Genomic DNA, 19049 nt, shown 5'->3' on the forward strand with positions numbered 1-19049 from the left:
TCGGGAGCTCAGGCACAGCTCTGGGTCGGGAGCTCAGGCACAGCTCTGGGTCGGGAGCTCAGGCACAGCTCTGGGTCAGGAGCTCAGCACAGCTCTGGGTCGGGAGCTCAGGCACAGCTCTCGGTCAGGAGCTCAGACACCGCAGAACCTCTCCCTCGCTGGCAGTGAGCCGCGGGGTCGCCCCGCAGCGGGGCAGTGCCCGGGGGCTGTGTACCGCTCCCCCTGCGAGCTGCAGGAGCCGAGCAGCAGCAGGAGCCCAGCGGCAGCAGGAGCCCAGCGGCAGCAGGAGCCCTGCAGGAGCCTAGCAGCAGCAGGAGCCCAGCGGCTGCAGGAGCCGAGCGGCATCAGGCGAGGGCGCAGCGGCGCAGGCAGGTCCCAGCGGCGCAGGCAGGTCCCAGCGGCGCAGGCAGGTCCCAGCGGCGCAGGCAGGTCCCAGCCGATCCCTGCTCCGGGCCCCCCCCGCGCTGGATCCTCCCCCTCGGCCGCAGCCTCTCCAGAGCCCTGCCCACGGCCGTGCCCCGCCGGGGCTGACCCTGCCTGGGCACTTCTCCTCTCGCAGCTCCTGCGGCAGCAGCTTCGCTTCCTCCTGCCTCCGCCATGGGTAAGAGCTCCGCGGCGGACCCGGGGGGCTCCAGCCCCGGGAGCCAAGCGGCAGGGAGCGGGGAGGGGGTGGCGGTGCTGGGGCGGACTGGGGGGGGGACAGAGACGAGGCTGAAGTTCAGCTTGGCACCGCTGGCACCCTGCCAGCTCCGCGGGTGCCCGCAGCCAGCGCCTCAAACGCCACTCTTTGGCCGTTAAATGCACCTGGGGTTGCCCTCAAATGCCACCTCCTGCCCCCAAATGCCACTTTTTTGCCACTAAATGCCACCTCCTGCCCCCAAATGCCACTTTTTTGCCACTAAATGCCACCTCCTGCCCCAAATGCCACTTTTTTGCCACTAAATGCCACCTCCTGCCCCCAAATGCCACTTTTTTGCCACTAAATGCCACCTCCTGCCCCCAAATGCCACTTTTTTGCCACTAAATGCCACCTCCTGCCCCCAAATGCCACTTTTTTGCCACTAAATGCCACCTCCTGCCCCCAAATGCCACTTTTTTGCCACTAAATGCCACCTCCTGCCCCCAAATGCCACTTTTTTGCCACTAAATGCCACCTCCTGCCCCCAAATGCCACTTTTTTGCCACTAAATGCCACCTCCTGCCCCAAATGCCACTTTTTTGCCACTAAATGCCACCTCCTGCCCCCATATGCCACTTTTTTGCCACTAAATGCCACCTCCTGCCCTCAAATGCCACTTTTTTTGCCACTAAATGCCACCTCCTGCCCCCAAATGCCACTTTTTTGCCACTAAATGCCACCTCCTGCCCCCAAATGCCACTTTTTTGCCACTAAATGCCACCTCCTGCCCTCAAATGCCACTTTTTTGCCACTAAATGCCACCTCCTGCCCTCAGTTGCCACTTTTTTGCCACTAAATGCCACCTCCTGCCCTCAGTTGCCACTTTTTTGCCACTAAATGCCACCTCCTGCCCTCAAATGCCACTTTTTTGCCACTAAATGCCACCTCCTGCCCTCAAATGCCACTTTTTTGTCACTAAATGCCACCTCCTGCCCTCAAATGCCACTTTTTTGTCACTAAATGCCACCTCCTGCCCTCAAATGCCACTTTTTTGCCACTAAATGCCACCATTTTGCCACCAACTGTCACTTTCTGGCCATCAACTGCCACTTCTGTAGCTATCAAATGCCACCTTTTGCCCTCAAATGCCACTTTTTGGCCATTAAATGTCCCCTTTTTTGCCATTAAATGCCTCTTTTGGGGCATTCAGTGCCCCTTTTTGCCATCAAATGCCACTTTTTGGCCATTTAATGCCACCTTTTGCCATAAAATTGCACATTTTTGCCCAGAATGCCACTTTTTTTGCCATTAAATTCCACTTTTGGGGCACTAAAAGCTACCTTTTTGCCACCAAATGTCTCTTTTTGCCACCAAATGCCATTGCTTTTGGCCATCTGATGCCACCTTCTTGCCTTTAAGTGCCCCCTTTTCACATCTGATGCCACCTTCTTGCCTTTAAGTGCCACCTTCTTGCCTTTAAATGCCACCTTTTGCCATCTGATGCCACCTTCTTGCCTTTAAGTGCCCCCTTTTGCCATCTGATGCCACCTTCTTGCCTTTAAGTGCCACCTTCTTGCCTTTAAATGCCACCTTTTCCCATCTGATGCCACCTTCTTGCCTTTAAGTGCCACCTTCTTGCTTTTAAATGCCACCTTTTCCCATCTGATGCCACCTTCTTGCCTTTAAGTGCCACCTTTTGCCATCTGATGCCACCTTCTTGCCTTTAAGTGCCACCTTTTCCCATCTGATGCCACCTTCTTGCCTTTAAGTGCCACCTTTTGCCATCTGATGCCACCTTCTTGCCTTTAAGTGCCCCCTTTTCCCATCTGATGCCACCTTCTTGCCTTTAAGTGCCACCTTTTGCCATCTGATGCCACCTTCTTGCCTTTAAGTGCCACCTTTTGCCATCTGGTGCCACCTTCTTGCCTTTAAGTGCCACCTTTTCATCCTCAGGTAGCTGATAGAAACCTTTGGACTTGCTGCTGTGGTTGGGTGGGAGCCTGGGGGGGTCCTGGGGGGGTCTGCAGAGCCTGGGCAGAGCTCAGCAGCTCTCTGGTGGTGCTTTGGTGGTGCCAGCCCCTGGGTGTTGCTGTGGCCATTGGGTTTGGGTCCAAGGGAAGGAAGTGGAGGGAGGGGACTGGGGGAGATGACTTCTGCTGATAGCACAAGGGGGAGGGCTTTGGGGTGGCAGGAGGGAGGCTGAGGCTGGAGAGGAGGCAGAAATGGTTGAGAGTGAGGCTGGGCAGAGCCTGGCACAGGCTGCCCAGGGGAGGTTGTGGCTGCCCCCAAGCTGGAGCTGTTCCAGGTGGGATGAAGCTTCAAAGCTCCTCCAGCTCCAATCCCCTGCCAGGGGCTGGGACACCTCCCCCCAGCCCAGGGGGCTGAAGGCCTCTAGCAAAGCCTCCATCTGGGGTTGTGCCCTGGGGTGGTGGCAGCTCTGCCACCCTCTGCAGGGCACCTGGCAGCAGGTGAAATGCTGCAGCTGGTGCTGGGGGGGAGGCTGGGGAGGGGCAGCTGAGGGAGCTGGGGGTGGTGAGGCTGAGGAAGAGGAGGCTGAGGGGAGGCCTCGTTGGCCTCTGCAGCTCCCTGAGAGGAGGCTGCAGCCAGGTGGGGGTTGGGCAGGGGCAGGTTGGCATCAGAAGAAAGTTCTTCCCTGGAAGGGTTCTCAGAGCCTGGCCCAGGCTGCCCAGGGGTGGTTGAGTGCCCATCCCTGGAGGGGTTCCACAGCTGCAGGGTTGTGGTGCTGAGGCCAGGGCTGAGCCTCAGCCTGGGCAGAGCTGGAGGCTTAAAGAGCTTCTCCAGCCACAGCCACTCCCTGAGCCTGTCACAGTCCTGTCCCCAGCTCCCCTGCAGGCTTGGGGGGCTCAGGGGCAGCACAGCAGCAGGGACAGGCTGGGAGAGGTGAGGCTGGAGAGGAGGCTCCAGGGAGAGCTCAGAGCAGCCTGGCAGTGCCTGGAGGGGCTGGGCAGAGCTGGGCAGAAGGGCCTGGGGGGGTGGCACAAGGGGCAGTGGTTTGGAGCTGGAGCAGGGCAGAGCTGGGCTGGGCAGCAGGAGAAGCTCAGCACCAGGAGGGCAGCAGAGCCTGGCCCAGGCTGCCCAGGGCTGTGCTGCAGCTCCCAGCCCTGGGCACGTCCAAGCTGTGGCCCTGGGCAGGCTGCTGGGGCTGGAGCTGTCCCTGCTGGGGGCAGGCTTGGGCAGGCTGAGCCTGGAGGGGCCCTCCCTGGTGCCAGCTCTGGAGCTCAGAGGTCACTGCCACACCCTGGGGGGTCACTTCCACACCCCAGGGGGTCCCTTGCACACCCCAGAAGGTCTCTTGCACCCCCCAGAGGGTCTCTTGCACACTCAGAGGGTCTGTTGCACACCCAGAGGGTCTCTTGCACCCCCCAGAGGGTCTCTTGCACCCCCCAGGGGGTCTCTTGCACACCCAGAGGGTCTCTTGCACCCCCCAGAGGGTCTCTTGCACCCCCCAGGGGGTCTCTTGCACACCCAGAGGGTCTCTTGCACCCCCCAGAGGGTCTCTTGCACACCCAGAGGGTCTCTTGCACCCCCAGAGGGTCTCTTGCACACCCAGAGGGTCTCTTACACCCCCCCAGAGGGTCTCTTGCACAGCCCAGAGGGTCTCTTGCACCCCCCAGAAGGTCTCTTGCACCCCCCAGAAGGTCTCTTGCACCCCCAGAAGGTCTCTTGCACCCCCCAGAGGGTCTCTTGCACCCCCCAGAAGGTCTCTTGCACCCCCCAGAGGGTCTCTTGCACCCCCCAGAAGGTCTCTTGCACCCCCAGAAGGTCTCTTGCACCCCCCAGAAGGTCTCTTGCACCCCCCAGAGGGTCTCTTGCACCCCCCAGAAGGTCTCTTGCACCCCCCAGAAGGTCTCTTGCACACCCCAGAAGGTCTCTTGCACCCCCAGAAGGTCACTTGCACCCCCCAGAGGGTCTCTTGCACCCCCCAGTGGGTCTCTTGCACCCCCAGAAGGTCTCTTGCACCCCCCAGAAGGTCTCTTGCACCCCCCAGAGAGTCTCTTGCGCACCCCAGAAGGTCTCTTGCACTCCCAGAAGGTCTCTTGCACCCCCAGAAGGTCACTTGCACCCCCCAGAGGGTCTCTTGCACCCCCCAGTGGGTCTCTTGCACCCCCAGAAGGTCTCTTGCACCCCCAGAAGGTCTCTTGCACCCCCAGAAGGTCTCTTGCACCCCCCAGAGAGTCTCTTGCGCACCCCAGAAGGTCTCTTGCACCCCCAGGGGGTCTCTTGCACACCCAGAGGGTCTCTTGCACCCCCCAGGGGGTCTCTTGCACACCCCAGAAGGTCTCTTGCACCCCCAGAGGGTCTCTTGCACCCCCCAGAGGGTCTCTTGCACCCCCAGAGGGTCTCTTGCACCCCCAGGGGGTCTCTTGCACAGCCCAGCAGGTTGGCTGCAGGAGGGAGCTCTGCCCCAGGAGCCTGCTGGGGCAGTCAGAGCCTGCCCTGAGTGCCCCCCCAGGCCCTTTGCCAGCTCCATGGCTGCTGGGGCAGGGCTGGGGGCAGCAGGGAGCCCCTTGGCAGTGTTGGGGATCAGCTCCCCAAAGCTCCCTCAGCTGGGGCAGGGCTGCCTGCAGGGCTGGGTGCTGAGGGTGCCCTGCCAGGACCTGCAGCTGGGCTGGGGCTGCCTGGGGCAGAGCTGCTTCCTCCCCTGCAATTTTCCCTGCTTTCTGCCTCCTTCAGCAGCTTGCTTGGAGCCTTCCCAGCCCTCCTCTCCCTCCCTCCATTGTCAGCCTTTAAGCAGCTCAGGTCCACACCTCAGCTTCAGAGGCTTTGCTGTTTGCTCAGGCCCTGCACAAGGTCCACCCTGGCCCAGATCCACTCCAGCTCAGCCTCCCAGCAGAGCTGCCTCAGGCATTGCCACCCTGCAGAGAGCCCTGGGGCTGCTGCCAGCTGCCTGGAGAGGGCTGGGGGAGGCTGCCACAGCAGCACAGCCTCTCCTGCTCCCCTCCCTGTGCCCTGCTGGCAACCCCAAGCTGGCCCAAGAATCCCAATGCCATTGGCTCATGGAAGGGAGTTGGGTTGGAAGAGACCTCCAGGCTCATCCAGTTGGGTTGGGACCTCCAGGCTCATCCAGTTGGGTTGGGACCTCCAGGCTCATCCAGTTGGGTTGGGACCTCCAGGCTCATCCAGTTGGGTTGGAAGAGACCTCCAGGCTCATCCAGTTGGGTTGGAAGGGACCTCCAGGCTCATCCAGTTGGGTTGGGACCTCCAGGCTCATCCAGTTGGGTTGGAAGGGACCTCCAGGCTCATCCAGTTGGGTTGGAAGGGACCTCCAGGCTCATCCAGTTGGGTTGGAAGAGACCTCCAGGCTCATCCAGTTGGGTTGGGACCTCCAGGCTCACCCAGTTGGGTTGGAAGTGACCTCCAGGCTCACCCAGTTGGGTTGGAAGGGACCTCCAAGCTCATCCAGCTGGGTTGGGACCTCCAGGCTCATCCAGTTGGGTTGGGACCTCCAGGCTCACCCAGTTGGGTTGGAAGGGACCTCCAGGCTCACCCAGTTGGGTTGGAAGGAGCCTCCAGGCTCACCCAGTTGCAGCCTCCTTGCCAGAGCAGCAGCAGCAGCTCTGAGGTGCTCTTTGCCTCCTCCCAGCTGCAGGCTGCTGGGGTTTGGGTGTTGGGCACCCAGCAGGAGGCTCTGGGGACACTCCAAGTGCTCCCCAGGGGCCAGCACTCAGGAGCAGCTCCATGGTGGCTTCAGGAAAGGCTGCACTGGGCTGGGAGGGAGCTGAGAGCTGCTCCAGCTGCAGCCCTGCCGTGCCCAGGGACACCTCCCCCAGCACAGGTCGCTCAGGGCCTCATGCAGCCTGGCACTGGAGCAGCCACAGCCTCCCTGGGCAGCCTGTGCCAGGCTCTGCCCACCCTGCTCTGCCTCAGCTCCAAACCACTGCCCTGGGCCTGCCTCAGGCTCCCTCAGCCAAAGGCTCTCTGCAGCCTCCCTGCAGGCTCCCTCCAGGCCCTGGCACAGCTCTCAGCTGCCCCTGGAGCCTTCTCCCCTGCAGGCTGCACCCCCCCAGCTGCCTGTGCCCACAGCAGAGCTGCTCCAGCCCTGGCAGCATCTCGGTGGGCTCTCTGCAGCAGCTCTGTGCCCTGCTGCTGGGCAGAGCAGAGCTGGGACAGGGCTGGAGGGGAGGTCTGAGCAGTGCCAGGGGGCAGGGTCCCCTCTCCTGCCCTCTGCCCACACTGCTCTGCCTGCAGCCCAAGTGGTGTCTGGGCACAGGCTCTGGGCATGGCAGTGTGGAGGTGCTGGGAATGAGTTCCTCTAAGGTGCAGCAAACCTCAATTGTGGGGCAGAGCCCTCAGGTGGTGCTTAGAAGCCAGCTTGGCACAGCCTGGCATGGGCAGGCCTCAGCAGCAGGTGGAGAACAAAAGGAGCCTTGGAAGGAGATCAGAGGGAAAGGAGGAGCAGGAGACGCTGCCCAAGGAGTCAGGGAGTGGCTGGGGCTGGCAGGGAGCTCTGGAGGGCATCCAGGCCAAGCTGCCTGCTGGGTGACCCAGGGCAGGGCACAGCCAGGGGGGGTGGAAGCTCTGCAGCAGGAGACTCAGTTGAGGCAGAGGATGGAGGGGCTGGGGGATGAGGAAGGCTGGCAGCTGACCTTGGCTCTGTTGCTGCTGGAGGGTCATGGAGGGGTTGGAAGGGACCTCTGGAGGGCATCTCCTGCCCCCCCCCCCAGCTCCAGCAGGGCACCCACAGCAGCCTGCCCAGGGGCACAGTGCCCAGGGGGGTGGCAGCTCTGCACACAAGGAGGCTCCACAGCCTCTGGGCAGCCTGCTCCAGGCCTTGGCACCCTCACAACAAACAACTTCCTCCTGCTGCCCACAGGCAACCTCCTCAGCTCCTCCTGCTGCCCCTCGGCCTGGCCCTGGGCACCACTCACAGGTGCCAGCCCCAGGCTCTTGCCCCCCACAGCCCCTTCAGCTCAGACCCCTCTGGGGCTGCTCTGCTGCAGGCTCAGCCCCAGGGCTCAGCCTCTGCTCCCCCCGGAGCTGCTCCAGGCCCCCAGCACCTCCCCACCCCCACTGGGCTCTCTCTGCAGCTGGGGGGAGCCCAGAGCTGGCCCTGGCACTGCAGGGGTGGCCCCAGCAGGGCACAGCAGAGGGCAGCAGAACCTCCCCTGCCCTGCTGCCCACTCTGCCCCATGCCCCCAGCAGCCCCTTCCTGGCCATGGGGGCACCTTGCTGGCTGCTGGGCACCCTCTTGCCCCCAGGCTCCTGCCCAGCAGCTCTGCTGGCTCCGGGGCTTGTGCCCCCCCCGGCTGTGTGCTGAGCTGTGCTGCCCCAGGGGCTGGAGGGAGCTGGAGCAGGTCTGGAGCTGAGGCTTTGGGCACGAGCAGGAGGGCAGCAAAGTGGAGAATTTTGTCTGCCCCTGCTGAAAACATTGCCCCGGGGGGGGGGACTCAGCCTGAGCCTCCAGGTGCAGCTTGGAGAAGAGAAGGCTCCGGGGGGGGGACCCCACAGCAGCCTGGCAGCAGCTGAAGGGGCTCCAGGAGAGCTGGGGAAGGGCTTTGGCCAAGGGCTGGCACTGGTGGTGGAGGTGGAGTTCAGCTTCCCTGCCCTTCTCTGTGCCCTCAGTGTCCTCCTGGCACTGAGGAGCCCAAACCTGCCCCCAGGCTTCCAGCTGTGCCCTCCCCAGTGCCCAGCCCAGGGGCACAATCCCTGCCCTGCTGCTGCTGCTGCCCAGCCCAGGCTGCTGCTGCCCTTCTTGCCCAGCTGGGCACCTCCTGGCTCCTCTCCAGCTGCTGGCACCTGGCACCCCCAGGGCCCTTTCTGCTGGGCAGTTTCCAGCCCCCACCTGGAGCCTCCCTGGGGGTGCTGTGAGCCAAGGGCAGGAGCCAGCTCTTGGCCTTGCTGAGCCTCAGCCATGGCTGCAGCTCCCTGTGCAGAGCCTCCCTCCAGCCCCTCCACATCCCACCCTGCCTGGTGCCACCTGCAGCCTGCCTGGGGGTGCCCCAGTGCCCACAGCTGGGGGGGAGGCTGCAACCAGTTGACCTCCCAGGTACCTCCCAGCCCAACCCCCTCTGTGAAGCATCCAGTGCCAAGCCCCTGCCATGCCCAGGGGCACCTCCAGTGTGTCCCAGACCTCACCCAGCCTGGCCTGGAACACCTCCAGGGAGGGGACGGCCACAGCCTGTGCCAGCCTCTTGGGAGCTGTCACCTTGCTGCTGTCCCCTTCCTGTGCCCCTGCCCTTCCCTGGCAGGGGTTGCAGGGCAGGGCTGGCAAGGTGCAGCAGAGCCGGGCAGGATGTGACCCCTGCTGGCTCAGCCCCCAGCACACAGACCCTCTGCAAGGGGGGGCAGGATGGCAGCTGAGCCCCAGCAGTGCTGGGGGAATCTCTGCACCCCCCCAGCTGGAGGCTCCTGCCCCAGCTGAGGACTGAGGCTTGGCCTGGGTGACCTTTAAAGGTCCCTTCCACCTCAACCCCAACCCACCCCAGGGTCGTCTCCTCCTCCTCCTCCTCCTCCTCCTCATCATCATCATCATCATGCTCTTTCTCTGCTCCTCTGCAGCAGGTTTGCTGTGGTGGTTGGAGCTGAGGATGTCCTCTTGCTCTGATGCTGCTTCACTCTCATCCTCTTCTGCTCTGCTCTGGTGTCCTCCTCCTCCACCTGCATCCCCTCCCTCCTCCTCTGCCTTTCTTCTTCTGCCTTTCCCCTTCTTCTTCTTCTGCCTTTCCCCTTCTTCTTCTGCCTTTCCCCCTTCTTCTTCTGCCTTTCCCCTTCTTCTTCTTCTGCCTTTTCCCTTCTTCTTCTTCTGCCTTTCCCCTTCTTCTTCTTCTGCCTTTTCCCTTCTTCTTCTTCTGCCTTTCCCCTTCTTCTTCTTCTTCTGCCTTTTCCCTTCTTCTTCTTCTGCCTTTCCCCTTCTTCTTCTTCTGCCTTTCCCCTTCTTCTTCTTCTGCCTTTCCCCTTCTTCTTCTTCTGCCTTTCCCCCTTCTTCTTCTGCCTTTCCCCTTCTTCTTCTTCTGCCTTTCCCCTTCTTCTTCAGCCTTTTCTCCTCCTTCTGCATTTTCCCATTCTTCCCCTTCCTCCTCTGCATTTTCTCTGCTGCATTTCCCCTTCTGTCCCCCTCCTTCAGCTGCATTTTTCCCTTCTCCCCTTCCTTCTGGCAGCACAAAACTGGGAGGGGAGCTCAGAGCCCCTCAGGCTGTGCAGACCTCCGGTGAGATCTGGGCATAGAAGGAGAAAGCTCTCTGCAGTGAGGGGCAGAGCCCTGGAGCAGCTGCCCAGAGGAGCTGTGGAGCCTCCTCTGGAGCCTTTCCTGCCCCCCTGGATGCACTCCTGGGCTTGGGCTGGTCGAGCTCAGGAGGTCCCCTCCAGCCCCTGAGGCTCTGTGGCCTCCCATTCCTCTGGGGTCCTCCCAGCAGCTGAATGAACCTCAGCACCTGAGGGCAGTCAGCAAGACCCTGGGGGGTGGCAGAGGGAAGAGGAGGCCCTGGGGGGCTGAATGTGAACCCAGGCCCCTCCTGGGGGGGGCAGGGGGAGATAAAGAGTTCTGTTTCCTTCTCCCCACAGCTAAATGTGGAGCCTGTGGGCCAGGCTATGCCACTCCTCTGGATGCCATGAAAGGCAAGTGCTGGGCTGGCTGCCCCGGGCAGGGCTGCTCGGGGGCAGAGGGGGAGCTGGGCAGCTGCAGTGGGCAAGGAGGCCTCAGCCAGCTGCAGTTGGGTCCCTCTGGCAGCCCAGCCCTGGGCAGCAGCACCCAGCGGGGCTCGAGGCTCTCCTGTGCCCTTCACAGAGGAGAGGAGAGGGGAGGGGAGGGGAGGGGAGGGGAGGGGAGGGGAGGGGAGGGAGGGGAGGGGAGGAGAGGAGAGGAGAGGAGAGGGGAGGAGAGGAGAGGAGAGGAGAGGAGAGGAGAGGAGAGGAGAGGAGAGGAGAGGAGAGGAGAGGAGAGGAGAGGAGAGGAGAGGAGAGGAGAGGAGAGGAGAGGAGAGGAGAGGAGAGGAGAGGAGAGGAGAGGAGAGGAGAGGAGAGGAGAGGAGAGGAGAGGAGAGGAGAGGAGAGGAGAGGAGAGGAGAGGAGAGGAGAGGAGAGGAGAGGAGAGGAGAGGAGAGGAGAGGAGAGGAGAGGAGAGGAGAGGAGAGGAGAGAGGGAGAGGGAGGGAGGGAGGGAGGGAGGGGGGGAGGGGGGGATGGGGGAAAGGGCGGGAGGGAGCCTTTGCCGGGGCCTCCTTCGTGCCAGAGTGGTCCCAGCCCTGCCCTGCTGCCCAGAGCAGCTCCAGAGGCTGCTCCCTAAGGTGGGCACAGGGGTGGAGGCTCCTGCCCACTCCTGCCCACTCCTGCCCGCTCCTGCCTGCTCCTGCCCACTCCTGCCCACTCCTGCCCGCTCCTGCCCGCTCCTGCCTGCTCCTGCCTGCTCCTGCCTGCTCCTGCCTGCCCCTGCCTGCTCCTGCCTGCTCCTGCCTGCTCCTGCCTGTTCCTGCCTGCTCCTGCCTGCTCCTGCCTGCTCCTGCCTGTTCCTGCCTGTTCCTGCCTGCTCCTGCCTGCTCCTGCCTGCTCCTGCCTGCTCCTGCCTGCTCCTGCCCGCTCCTGCCCACTCCTGCCCACTCCTGCCTGCTCCTGCCCACTCCTGCCCGCTCCTGCCTGCTCCTGCCCAGCCTCCTGCCCACTCCTGCCCAGGCTCCTGCCCCGGCTTCTGCCCAGGCTTCTGCCTGCTCCTGCCCAGTCCTACCGAGCCTCCTGCCCATTCCTGCCCGGGCTCCTGCCCAGCCCCCTGCCCGCTCCTGCCCAGCCTCCTGCCTGCTCCTGCCCAGCCTCCTGCCCATTCCTGCCCGGGCTCCTGCCCAGCCTCCTGCCTGCTCCTGCTCAGCCTCCTGCCCATTCCTGCCCAGCCTCCTGCCCAGGCTCCTGCATGCTCTGAGCTGCAGCTGCCAGGGAGGGTGCTCAGGCTGGGAGAGGGTTCAGGCCAGGGCTGGTGGCTGGCAGCTGTTCCCAGCTGGGCTGTGGGTGCCAGGGCAGGTGGCTGGCAGCTGTGCCCAGCTGGGCTGTGGGTGCCAGGGCAGGTGGCTGGCAGCTGTTCCCAGCTGGGCTGTGGGTGCCAGGGCTGGTGGCTGGCAGCTGTTCCCAGCTGGGCTGTGTATGCCAGGGCTGGTGGCTGGCAGCTGTGCCCAGCTGGGCTATGGGTGCCTGAGCAGGTGGCTGGCAGCTGTGCCCAGCTGGGCTCTGGGTGCCAGGGCAGGTGGCTGGCAGCTGTTCCCAGCTGGGCTGTGTATGCCAGGGCTGGTGGCTGGCAGCTGTGCCCAGCTGGGCTGTGGGTGCCTGAGCAGCAGCTGTGCCCAGCTGGGCTGTGGGTGCCAGGGCAGGTGGCTGACAGCTGTGCCCAGCTGGGCTCTGGGTGCCAGGGCAGGTGGCTGACAGCTGTTCCCAGCTGGGCTGTGTATGCCAGGGCTGGTGGCTGGCAGCTGTGCCCAGCTGGGCTGTGGGTGCCTGAGCAGCAGCTGTGCCCCCAGGGCCGCGGGAGGAGATCGTCTACGTGCCCTGCATCCGCAGGAACACAGGCAGGGACCTGCCTGACTACTTGGCCACGGTGGATGTGGACCCCAAGTCCCCAAGCTACTGCCAGGTACTGCAGAGCCCAGGCTGGGCTGGGGGCTGGGGGCTGGCAGGACTCCTGGCACAGGGCAGATTAGGGGCACCAGGTGGAGCCCAGGAGGTGCCAGCTGAGCGCAGGAGTTTGGTGTGAGGGTGCTGGGGCCATAGCCAGCATTGGCACCTTGCTTGCTGTGCTGCTGCCAGGGCTGGCTGGGCATGGGAAGCTGCTGAGGAGCCTGCAGGGCATGAGGGTGGTGAGGGCACTGCAGCAGGCTGGCAGGGAGGTGGTGGAGGCTCCCTCCCTGGAGAGGCTGAAGGCTCCAGCTGAGGGTGTCCCTGCTGAGGGCAGGGGCTGGAGTGGAGGAGCTTTGGAGGTGCCTCCCAAGCCAGAGCAGTCCCTGCCTGCAGGATGCCCCAGCAGCAGCAGCAGCAGCAGGAGGCTTTGTGGTGGGCACCGTGGGCATGGAGTGGGAGCTCCTTGGGTTTCAGAGGTGGTCAGGAGAGGAGAAGAGGCTCTGGGTGCAGGCTGGAGCAGAGGAGGTTGCAGAGGAGCATGAGGAGGAGAGCAGCCCCAGAGGGGTGTGAGCTGAAGGGGCTGTGGGGGGCAGGAGGCTGGGGCTGGCACCTGTGAGTGGTGCCAAGGGGCAGCAGGTGGAGCTGAGGAGGTTGCCTGTGGGCAGGAGAGGAGAAGGTCGTTTGGGGTGGGGGTGCAGGAGGCCTGGAGCAGGCTGCCCAGAGGCTGTGGAGCCTCCTGGTGTGCAGAGCTGCCAAGGCCCAGCTGGATGTGCTCCTGGTGCCCTGCCCTGGCAGAGGTCCCCTCCGAGGCCTCCATGCTGAGCTCTCTGCAGAGCTGCTGGCAGGAGCTCTCCCCAGGCTGCTCTGCTCTGAGTGCATCAATTGGCAGCAGTGCAGCACTCCTGAGCCCAGACCTGTGCCTCGAGGATTCAGCAGGCCTGGAAGGGACCTTCAGGCTCCTCCAGCTCCAGCCCTGCCATGCCCAGGGACACCTCCCCCAGCCCAGGCTGCTCAAGGACTCCTCCCAGCTGGCCTGGAGCACCTCCAGGCAGGAGGCAGCCACAGCCTCCCCGGGCAGCCTGTGCCAGGCTCTGGCATCCAGACTGCTCCTCTGCCCCCGGGGAGAGCCTTCAGCAGAGAAGCTGCTGAGGGGTTTGGGGAGCAGGGCAGGGATTGTGCCCCTGGGCTGGCACTGGGGAGGGCACAGCTGGAAGCCTGGGGGCAGGTTTGGGCTCCTCAGTGCCAGGAGGACATTGAGGGTGGAGAGGGCACAGAGAAGGGCAAGGAAGGTGGGCAAGGGTCTGGAGAAGAGGCTGGGGAGGGGCAGCTGAGGGAGCTGGGGGTGGTGAGGCTGAGGCAGAGGAGGCTGAGGAAGGCCTCGTTGGGCTCTGCAGCTCCCTGGCAGGAGGCTGCAGGCAGGTGGGGGTTGGGCAGTGCCAGCCCAGAGGAGATGCCCTCAGGCTGCCCCGGGGCAGGCTGAGGTTGGCCACGAGGAACCATTTGTGCCCTGCAGGAGTGGTCAGGGCCTGGCCCAGGCTGCCCAGGGAGCTGCTGCAGTGCCCATGGCTGGAGCTGCTGCCTTGCCCTGTGGCCCCTGGCACTGTGCCCATGGGTCGGTGCTGCCCTGGCTGCCCTCGGGAGCTCCTGCCCAGCCTCCCTGCCCTGTCTGTGCCCTGCAGGTGATCCATCGCCTGCCCATGCCCAACCTGAGGGATGAGCTGCACCACTCGGGGTGGAACTCCTGCAGCAGCTGCTTCGGGGACGCCAGGAAGAGGAGGGACAAACTGATCCTGCCCTGCCTCATCTCCTCCCGGATCTATGTGGTGGATGTGGGCACAGACCCCCGGGCCCCCAGGCTGCACAAGGTCTGTGCCAGGAGGAGCCTGCAGGGCTGGGGGCAAAAAGGTGCCCAGCAAGGTGCCCCCCCCACGGCCAGGAAGGGTCTGCTGGGGGCAGTGAGCAGAGTGTGGGCAGCAGGGCAAGGGAGGTGCTGCTGCTGCTGCTGCCCTCTGCTCTGCCCTGCTGGGACCACCCCTGCCGTGCTGGGGCCGGGTCTGGGCTGCCCCCAGCTGCAGAGGGGCAGGGGAGGGCAGGGAGGGCACAGCGAAGATGCTGATGGGACTGGAGCAGCTCCGAGCTGGGAGCCTGCAGGGGAGCAGCCTGAGGGCATCTGGGGCCAAGAGGTGCCCAGTGCCAGGCCGAGGGGCGGTGGGCACAGACTGGACCATTGGGAGCTGCCCTGAGGATGAGGAGGAACTTCTGTGCCCAGGGAGGTGCTGGAGTCTGCAGCTCTGCCCCCAGGCCAGAGCCCCTGGGGCCCTGCTGGAGCAGGCTTGGGCTGGGGGAGCTCCAGAAGGGACCTCCCAGCCCCCCCCCCCCCCCCTATGCTGGGGTGCTGGGGGCTGGGACAGCTGCCCTGCCCCCCCCCCACTGCCCTGCCCCCACTGCCCTGCCCCCCCTCGAACCTGCCCTGCCCCCCACCTGCCCTGCCCCCCGACCTGCCCTGCCCTACACTCCCTGCCCCCCCCACCTGCCCTGCCCCCCTCGAACCTGCCCTGCCCCCTCTCGAACCTGCCCTGCCCCCCCTTGAACCTGCCCTGCCCCCTCTCGAACCTGCCCTGCCCCCCACAGCTGCTCTGCCCCCCCCACCTGCCCTGCCCCCTCGAACCTGCCCTGCCCCCCCACTGCCCTGCCCTACACTCCCTGCCCCCCCCACCTGCCCTGCCCCCTCGAACCTGCCCTGCCCCCCCCACCTGCCCTGCCCCCCTCGAACCTGCCCTGCCCCCCCCACCTGCCCTGCCCCCCTCGAACCTGCCCTGCCCCCCCCACCTGCCCTGCCCCCCTCGAACCTGCCCTGCCTCCCTAACCTGCCCTGCCTCCCTTGAACCTTCCTACCCCCCCACCTGCCCTGCCCCCCCAACACTGCCCTGCCCCCCCAGAACCTGCCCTGCCCTACACTCCCTGCCCCCCCCAGCTCCCTCAGTGGAGGTGCCAGGGCAGGGGGGGCTGGGGTGGAGGGTCCCTGGGGTCCCTCCCAGCTCCCTGGCTCTGTGCTCCAGCTCCCAGCCCCTGCCGTGCCCGGGGGCAGCTCCCCCAGCCCAGGCTGCTCGGGGCCTGGCACACCTCCAGGCTGGGGGCAGCCACAGCCTCCCCGGGCAGCAGTGCCAGGCTCTGCCCAGCCTCTCTCAAGGACTTCCTCCTCTCAGTCTGCTCTCAGGGCCTCTCCGTGCCCTGTGGTGCCAGCTTTTGCTGGGGAGGGCACATCAGTGCCATGGGTGGCCCAGAGGGCAGAGCAGAGGGCAGGAGGTGCCTTGGGCTCCAACCCCGAAGCACCAAAGGCTTCCCCTCCCCCCCCACCCCAGCCCCAAACCCTTCCTGCCCCTTCCTGCTCCTGAGAGCTGGAGCTGGGCAGGTGCTGCAGTGCCCAGGGCACGGTGCCAGGCAGGCTCTGGTGCCAGGCAGGCTCTGGTGCCAGGCAGGCTCTGTGCCGCCTGCAGATCGTGGAGCCAGTGGAGCTGTTCTGGAAGGGGAACGTTGCCAACCCCCACACTGCTCACTGCCTGGGCTCTGGGGACATCCTCATCAGCTGCCTGGGTGACCCTGCTGGCAACGGCAAAGGTGGGCACGGGGGGGGCAGGCTCCTGCCCTGCGCCTGGGGGAGCTGCTCTGAGCCCCCCCAGGAGCCACAGCTGCAGCCCTGCTCAGCCCAGGGCCGACCTGGAGGAGCCTCGGGGGGGGGTGGGGATGAGTTCTGCAGCCGTGGAGGGAGCCAAGGCCAAGGGTCAGGAGTGAGGAACCAGCAGGAGGAGCTTGGCACTGCCCACAGGCAGCCCAGAGAGCAAACCCAGTCCTGGGCTGCAGGCAGGGCAGTGTGGGCAGAGGGCAGGAGAGGGGACCCTGCCCCCTGGCACTGCTCAGACCTCCCCTCCAGCCCTGCCCCAGCTCTGCTCTGCCCAGCAGCAGGGCACAGAGCTGCTGCAGAGAGCCCACAGAGATGCTGCCAGGGCTGGAGCAGCTCTGCTGTGGGCACAGGCAGCTGGGGGGGTGCAGCCTGCAGGGGAGAAGGCTCCAGGGGCAGCTGAGAGCTGTGCCAGGGCCTGGAGGGAGCCTGCAGGGAGGCTGCAGAGAGCCTTTGGCTGAGGGAGCCTGAGGCAGGCCCAGGGCAGTGGTTTGGAGCTGAGGCAGAGCAGGGTGGGCAGAGCCTGGCACAGGCTGCCCAGGGAGGCTGTGGCTGCTCCAGTGCCAGGCTGCATGGTGAAGCTTTTCCTGCCCAGGCTGGCAGGAGGAGACTTCCACAGCTCCCTGGGCACCCTCATGTGGCTGCCCCCCCCCGGGGGTGCTCAGGGCCAGGCTGGATGAGGCTCAGTGGAGGTGTCCCTGGGCACGGCAGGGGGGTGCAGGAGATGATCCCTGGGGTCCCTCCCCCTCCCCTGAGCCTTTCCATGACCCTCCCCTGGGGTCCCTCCCCCTCCCCTGAGCCTTTCCATGACCCTCCCCTGGGGTCCCTCCCCCTCCCCTGAATCATTCCATGAGACCCTCCCTGGGGTCTCTTCCCCTCCCCTTCCCCTAAGCCTTTCCATGACCTCCCCCTGGGGTCCCTTCCCCTCCCCTGAGCCTTTCCATGACCCTCCCCTGGGGTCCCTTCCCCTCCCCTGGGGTCCCTTCCCCTCCCCTGAGCCTTTCCATGAGCCCCTCCCTGAGGTCCCTTCCCCTCCCCTGAGCCTTTCCATGACCCTCCCCAGGGTCCCTGCAGCGCAGGGCAGGGGCAGCTGCAGCCTGCAGCAGCTCAGTGCCCAGGGCTTGCCCACCAGAGCTCCTGGTGCCAACCTGAGGTCCTCTTGGCCTCAGTGTCTGATGGAAGTGAAAAGCTCTGCAGCTGGTTGAGGTTCTGCCTCCTGCCCAGAGCTCAGGAAGCCTTCAGAGCTCTCAGCCTTCAGCAGAAGCCAGGACAGGGCCCTGGAAGTGCCCTGCAGAGCTGGGCCAAAGGCAACCTCCTGAGGCTCTGCAGCAGTCCTGCACCTGGGGGGGGACAACCTCAGGCAGCAGTGCAGGGCAGGGAGAGAGCTGCTGGGAAGCAGCCTGGGGGCAAGAGGGTGCCCAGCAGCCAGCAAGGTGCCCCCATGGCCAGGAAGGGGCTGCTGGGGGCATGGGGCAGAGTGGGCAGCAGGGCAGGGGAGGTTCTGCTGCCCTCTGCTGTGCCCAGCTGCAGAGAGAGCCCAGTGGGGGTGGGGAGGTGCTGGGGGCCTGGAGCAGCTCCGGGGGGAGCAGAGGCTGAGCCCTGGGGCTGAGCCTGCAGCAGAGCAGCCCCAGAGGGGTCTGAGCTGAAGGGGCTGTGGGGGGCAAGAGCCTGGGGCTGGCACCTGTGAGTGGTGCCCAGGGCCAGGCTGAGGAGCAGCAGGAGGAGCTGAGGAGGTTGCCTGTGGGCAGCAGGAGGAAGTTGTTGTGAGGGTGCCAAGGCCTGGAGCAGGCTGCCCAGAGGCTGTGGAGCCTCCTGGTGTGCAGAGCTGCCACCCCCCTGGGCACTGTGCCCCTGGGCAGGCTGCTGTGGGTGCCCTGCTGGAGCTGGGGGGGGGGCAGGAGATGCCCTCCAGAGGTCCCTTCCAACCCCTCCATGACCCTCCAGCAGCAACAGAGCCAAGGTCAGCTGCCAGCCTTCCTCATCCCCCAGCCCCTCCATCCTCTGCCTCAACTGAGTCTCCTGCTGCAGAGCTTCCACCCCCCTGGCTGTGCCCTGCCCTGGGTCACCCAGCAGGCAGCTTGGCCTGGATGCCCTCCAGAGCTCCCTGCCCACCTCTGCCGTCCTCTGCTGCCAACCTTCTCCTCGGGCCCGGAGTTGGCAGTCTCTGCCCCTGCCCCCAGGCTCAGCTCTGCTCTGCTCCCCCTCCCAGCTGGCTTCATCCTGCTGGATGGGGAAACCTTCGAGGTGAAAGGCAACTGGGAGAAGGGGGCAGAGGTGCCCAGCCTGGGCTACGACTTCTGGTACCAACCTCGCCACAACGTCCTGCTGAGCACCGAGTGGGGCCCCCCGAAGGTCCTGGCCGACGGCTTCGACCCTGCCGACGTGGAGAGAGGTGAGGGAGGAGCTGGCTGCGAGCTCCCTCCCCGCCGGAGGGCTTTGGGGTTGGGCAGGTTTGGGGCTTGGCTTTGTGCTCCTCTGCCCTCAGCTCTCTGCTCTGCCCTTGCCCACCCCCAGGGCACTACGGGCGCTGCATCAACGTCTGGGACTGGAGCAGCCACCGGTTCCTGCAGGCGCTGGACCTGGGGCAGGGCTCGATCCCGCTGGAGATTCGCTTCCTGCACAGCCCCGAGGCTGCGGAGGGCTTCGTGGGCTGCGCCCTGAGCGGAGCTGTGCATCGCTTCTACCGCACCGAGGTGAGGGCAGGGCACGGCGGGCACGGGGGTGCCAGGCTGGAGGTGTCCCTGGGCATGGCAGGGTTGGAGCTGGAGCAGCTTTGAGCTCCCTTCCAGCCCAGCCCAGTCCGGGAGAGCTGTGGTGGATGCAGGAGCTGAGCCCTGCCCGAGGTGGTGCTGAGCCCTGCCCGAGGTGGTGCTGAGCCCTGCCCGAGGCGGTGCTGAGCCCTGCCCGAGGTGGTGCTGAGCCCTGCCCGAGGTGATGCTGAGCCCTGCCCGAGGTGATGCTCAGCCCTGCCCGAGGTGGTGCTCAGCCCTGCCCGGGGTGATGCTGAGCCCTGCCCGAGGTGGTGCTCAGCCCTGCCCGAGGTGATGCTCAGCCCTGCCCGAGGTGGTGCTCAGCCCTGCCCGAGGTGGTGCTCAGCCCTGCCCGAGGTGATGCTGAGCCCTGCCCGAGGTGGTGCTCAGCCCTGCCCGAGGTGGTGCTCAGCCCTGCCCGAGGTGGTGCTGAGCTCTGCCCGAGGTGG

The 19049-nt window shown here is 65.3% G+C and overlaps 1 protein-coding gene across 1 annotated transcript; it reads left to right on the top strand.

Moving 5' to 3' along the window:
- The first annotated feature begins 315 nt into the window (after window positions 1-315).
- LOC135192657 (methanethiol oxidase-like) lies at window positions 316-18627 on the top strand. The gene is made up of 7 exons (XM_064175930.1): window positions 316-601; window positions 10142-10195; window positions 12075-12187; window positions 13851-14036; window positions 15669-15789; window positions 18060-18242; window positions 18365-18627. The coding sequence occupies exons 1-7, from the start codon at window positions 598-600 to the stop codon at window positions 18625-18627; spliced, it is 924 nt and encodes a 307-aa protein (XP_064032000.1). The 5' UTR covers window positions 316-597.
- The last annotated feature ends 422 nt before the right edge of the window (window positions 18628-19049 follow it).

Source organism: Pogoniulus pusillus, chromosome 43, assembly GCF_015220805.1.
Source record: "Pogoniulus pusillus isolate bPogPus1 chromosome 43, bPogPus1.pri, whole genome shotgun sequence".
NCBI classification, from domain to species: Eukaryota; Metazoa; Chordata; class Aves; order Piciformes; family Lybiidae; genus Pogoniulus; species Pogoniulus pusillus.

Bases quoted from the DNA above. Each gene is read 5' to 3' on its own strand.
- LOC135192657 (XM_064175930.1), top strand. The intron at 10,196-12,074 runs GCAAGTGCTGGG...CTGTGCCCCCAG, and splicing joins TCCTCTGGATGCCATGAAAG to GGCCGCGGGAGGAGATCGTC. The intron at 18,243-18,364 runs GTGAGGGAGGAG...GCCCACCCCCAG, and splicing joins CCCTGCCGACGTGGAGAGAG to GGCACTACGGGCGCTGCATC.